The following is a 5,263-nucleotide window of genomic DNA, read 5'->3' on the forward strand; positions in this document are numbered from 1 at the left end:
TGTAACAACCGTACATTATTCCTCTGTCTAACTTAAAGTTGGACAAGGGGAATTGAACTCCAGTACTGTAAAAGCATAAAAAAAAAAAAATCAAACCCATTGCCACAAAGTCAATACTGTTTCCTAGGGACCCTGTAGGACACAGTAGGACTGCCTCATACGGTTTCCAAAGAGTGACTGGTGGATTGGAACTGCCGAACTTTTGGTTAGCAACCAAAGCCTTTACCTGCTGCACACCAGGGCCCAGTACGAGCAAAGTAGGGCTGATTAAAAGTAATAGTGCAATAAAAATTGACATTTCAGTGGTGATTTATATCCCTTAAAGCATGAGCGTATGTGATCTTCTCAACCCTGTGTGGGAGCAGGACAGACATATTATTTCAAATAGGTAGATGTGGGAGCCTAGGTTCATACCTTCTCAACTTTATTCTGCTATTCAGTAGCATAACTGGAGCAAGAACCCAATATTTTTGTACTGCCACTCTGGCCAAAGGAGCAACAATGTGTACAAAGTGTCAGAAAGATGCCTCTTCAAACTTTTACAAGATTTTTGAGAAAAGGAATTTTCTGGCTGGAAATATCAATGATACCTTCCTGAAGGTGGGTGACATTGGGGCTGGACTCTTATGTGCATGCTTAATGGTGGCTGCCCTTCCCAATATGTGACCTCAAGTTGGTTATGAGGAAATTCTCTTGCCGAGGAGTTTCCCTAAGGCAGCCTTCATGTCCCGATTTCTCAGACTGTAGATGAAAGGATTTAACATTGGGGTCACTGCTGTGTACATTACAGTTATCACTGCATCCTTTAGGCTATAACTGGTCAGAGGACAGAAATACATGCCCATGACTGTCCCATAATACAAAGAAACAACTGTGAGGTGGGAGCCACAGGTAGAGAAGGCTTTGAGTATGCCCTTATTGGATGGAACACATAGAACAACAGAAAAGACCCGAATATAGGAGATCATAATGCATATTAATGGCACACAGAAAACACCAATCCCCAGGTACATCATTTTCACATTAAAGTGGATATCAGAACAGGATAACTTGAGCAAAAAGGAAGTGTCACAGTAGAAGTTGGCCACTTCCCGGTTCCCACAGAAGGACAGACTAGCTGTGAGCACAGTGTGGAGGAGGGCATTGGCATTTGCAATCACCCAAGACCCAACAACAAGCAAGACACAGGACCTTGGGCTGATAATTGTTGTATAATGAAGAGGGTGGTTGATGGCCATGGCACGATCATATGCCATCACAGGCAAGATATAGCTATCTGTGTCAGCCAAGGCAACCATGAAATACATCTGTGTTAGACATCCTTTGAAGGAAATGTCTTTGCTGCCCAAGAGATGGTTTGCTAGCATCTTAGGGACAGCTACAGATGAGAAGAGGATGTCAACAAAGGAGAGATTGGCAAGGAAAAAGTACATGGGGTTATGAAGGAAAATGTTGGAATGAATGGCCAAGATGATGAGCAAATTTCCAATCAGTGTGCTGGGGTAAATAAATAGGAAGAGGATGAAGAAGATATCTTCCTGTTGCTGCTGATCGGTAATTCCCAGGAGAATGAAACCCAGGATAGAGGACTGGTTTTCTTCCTTCATGGCTCCTTCTGTAGGAAAGTCCAGATTATTAATGAATTTACTGTGTGCATTTTTTTTAATGATCATCCTTATTCACCACCTTTGACTACAAAGTTCAGTTACCTCTCTCCCTAAATTTACTAAATCCTGAGATTGCCAATATTTTGAGGATAAAAGTTGCTTTTGTTCAGTGGGACTGATTATCAGTACCCCCTGGACACTCCATTTGCTAATCTCTGTTAGGCCTCATGGAAAATCACAAATCTGAGAAAAATACAGTTCATTAATCCATTTGTTGAACATGTACTTATTAAGAATGCACTGTGTTGGAGAAAAGAAGGTAACTTGAGGCATAGTCTCTGCCTTCAGTGTCCTTACAACTTAATGGAAAAGTCAGAATTACACATTAATTTTATTATGCATGATAATGAAAGGACACCATTTTGGAATCTAAGACAACATAGTCCAGTGTAATGGATGTGTCATTAGAAGGACTACCTTGGACAGTTAGGAACTGATCCACTGACCAAACTCAGAGTGAGTCAGAGCCCAGGAGGTGACAGATGTCTATACTGGTATCAGCGAATTATAATTTCCTCACAAGGAGGAAAACCAACCCAGTCAATTCTCCACCCTCCCAATATGCCTAATTTTCAAAGTTGCCTTTTGCCATCTATTTGATGGGTTTTATCTCTTTTCCAAACCCTTTACTATATGTTATTGCAACGCTTTTCTTCTTGGTATTCTCCCTTTCTTCATTATTTCTTTTGATGACTCATCCCACTCCACCGTGGCTTCAACTATCACTTTGCCAATGACTCTGAAGGCTCTCTCTGTAGACTTGACCTCTCTTTCTTGTATTTCCATGTTCAGTCATTCCCCCAACATGTTTGACCAAACCCCTTACTCTGCACATTCAACCTAAGTAGAATCTCAAGCTTTTCTGAGGAGGAACACTACATCTTTTTCATTTCTGTATCCTCCAGAGAGATTATTGTGGAGTATTTTTCATTGTTGACACCAATAAATTTGTATTCAATATAACTTGAGTTTAGTCCAGCTTTATTCCATGGGTTCCACACCTGTGAGGTACTCACAGGCATGTTCACTCACTTTCCCCTTCACTCTACATCTGATCTTGTTGATTCATCATTTAAAATAATTTTTACATAGCTCCACTTTTCTATTATAGTCTCAGTGCTTTAGCTTAGGCCATCATCATTTTTTACCTGAAATATTGTATTGCTCTCTTAACTGCTTGATTATATGTTCCCTCCTCTTTGATCTATCCTCCACTCTGAGACCATAGGGATTATGGCAGAGACTATTAGCTACTCACCCAAATCATTGTTATTCTCTTTTTCCTGGACACTCAGCAAGATTACATTTCCCAGCCTCCTTTGTAGAGAGATGCAGTCATGTGACTGAGTTCTAGCCAATCTATTGGTGTGTTTTAATTCTGGGCCTGTCCACACTCTCTTTCCCCCTTTGCCAGCTGAATGCAAATGGATAGAGCTTAATGGGATCGTGAAGTCACTTGGTGGAATGAACTCTGTTTCTTTTTCTCCACCTACTACTAGAAATTCTCTATTTGTTACCGTAGACCACACCACCCTAAGTAATTCACTAGTTTTTCTAAATATAAATAGGCCTCTTCTCAATAATTAATTCAACCTAGAAGTAATCCAACCTCCAGTTCTCAGTGACAGTACATATAAACTCTATTCTAGGCACAGGGGATGCAGACCTAATTATCTTTCTCAAAAATCTGATGTGCTTTCTCACCTCTGCTTCTAAAGAATTTTGGTTTTTTCTCCAGAAATGCCTTTCTCCACCTTCACACAGAATTATACTATCTCAGGGTTGGAAGGTTTGAGTAGAGTTGGAGGGCTCAGAGACTATGGTTAGGTCATATGGTATGGGAGTGTAAGATTTCAGAGGTGGAGCTCTTGGCAACATGGAAGACTAAACTGATGTTGATAGGTCTCATTAGTATTAAAACACTTAAAACTTCTTGCTGTCGAGAAGACCTTAGAGGACAGAATAGAACTGCTCCATAGGGTTTCCAAGGAGTGGCTGGTGGATTTGAACTGCCACCCTTTTGCTTAGCAGCTGAGCTCCTAATCAGTGTGCCAAGCTGGTTCCAAAGTAAAGAAGCAAAAAAAAAAAAAAAAAAAAGCCACAGAGCCAAATTTAAGAGAAAGAAAGGGGAATACCTAGGTATCAGAAACAAAGAGAAAGGTCAAAGCAAGAGCTGTAAGCCATAGCTGATGCTACAAGCGTTCCTTAGTGTTATCATTCAGGAATTAGGCCCTAAGGGCTGAAATCTGGCATGTTAATACCGCTTTGGTACAAGAAATGTGGTCACAGATTCACATGAATCAGGGGAGCTTCCCTTGCTCCCTGTGCATGAAACACTTGAAGCGTTGCCCTGCTTGTGAAAAGGGCACTAGGGAACATCTTGGCATATAAGGACTGGAAAGAACAAAGTGGATAGAAGTCACAGAAAATATGGTTGTCTAGAAAAAAAAATCCAAAGGAATCTCTAGATAACTTAAGAGAGTTCAGGAAGATTGTTGGATGCAAATAAATGTTTTTTAGAAATCAGCACTGTTCCATACTGTCCTATACTTAAGTATAGCAAGAGTTCAGAAAAAAAGTAGCAATAATTTAGAAAATATAATTTTTAAAGACCCTCCACCATTCACAATAAAACCAAAATGCCAAACCCATTGCCATGGAGTCAATTCCAACTCACGGCGACCTCAGGTGTTGCAGAGTAGAATTGTAACTTAGGGTTTTCTTGGCTGTACACTTTACTGGAAGCAGATTCTCAGGCCAATCTTTCACGCCACTGGTGGATGGCTTCAAACTGCCAACATTTGTATTATTAGTCGACGCAAATCCTTTGTGTCACCCAGGGGCCTCTATTCACAATACAAAGAGCAATTTTAAAGGCTCTAGACATAATTCTAGGGGCCCTGGTGGCACAGCAGTTAAGCCTTTGCTAACCCAGAAGTCGGCAATTCGAACCCACCAGCCACATCTTGGAAACCCTATAGGACTGTTCTACTCTGTCCTATAGGGTCACTATAAGTAGGAATCGACTCTACCGCAATGGCTTAGACGTAATTCTAAGGAAACCTTGTGGCCGAAGTGATTAAGACTTTGGCTGCTAACTAAAAGTTCACCTGTTGGAAACCAGCAGCCTCTCAGTGGGAGAAAGATGTGGATTTCTGCTTGCGTAACGATTACATCCTTGGAAACCCTATGGGAGCAGTTCTACTTTGTCCTATAGGTTCCTTATAAATTGAAATAGACTCGACAGGAACGGTTTTGGGTGCACATAATTCTAAGAAAAGACGTCCATGACCAGTATGAAAAAAATTATAGAACTTTACTGAAAGACAAAAATGAATACCTAAATAAATGGGAGATTAGCAACTTTAATGGATGGAAAGGTTCAAGTGGTAAAATGTCAATTATTCTCTAATTAATCTGTAATTTGATGTACTCACAAAGTACAGCAGTTTTTTTTAAAACATGGAATTTAACAAACTGATCCTAAAATTCCTGTAGAAGAACAGACAGCCTAGAAGAGCTAAGTGAATTTGAGGAAAAGGATTAAGGAGAGAGGAATTGCCCTATCAGTTATCAAAGTGGAATAGTACTTGTAT

The 5,263-nt window shown here is 40.4% G+C and overlaps 1 protein-coding gene across 1 annotated transcript; it reads right to left on the bottom strand.

Moving 5' to 3' along the window:
* Positions 1 to 608: 608 nt before the first annotated feature.
* LOC100664491 (olfactory receptor 1A1-like) lies at positions 609 to 1,863 on the bottom strand. The gene has a single exon (XM_003416823.2). The coding sequence runs from the start codon at positions 1,671 to 1,673 to the stop codon at positions 678 to 680; it is 996 nt and encodes a 331-aa protein (XP_003416871.2). The 5' UTR covers positions 1,674 to 1,863; the 3' UTR covers positions 609 to 677.
* Between the last annotated feature and the right edge of the window lie 3,400 nt (positions 1,864 to 5,263).

This window comes from Loxodonta africana, chromosome 18, assembly GCF_030014295.1.
Source record: "Loxodonta africana isolate mLoxAfr1 chromosome 18, mLoxAfr1.hap2, whole genome shotgun sequence".
Taxonomy (NCBI): Eukaryota; Metazoa; Chordata; class Mammalia; order Proboscidea; family Elephantidae; genus Loxodonta; species Loxodonta africana.

Coding starts and splice junctions, on each gene's coding strand:
- LOC100664491 (XM_003416823.2), bottom strand. CDS start 1,673: ATGATCATTAAAAAAAATGCACACAGTAAATTCATTAATAATCTGGAC.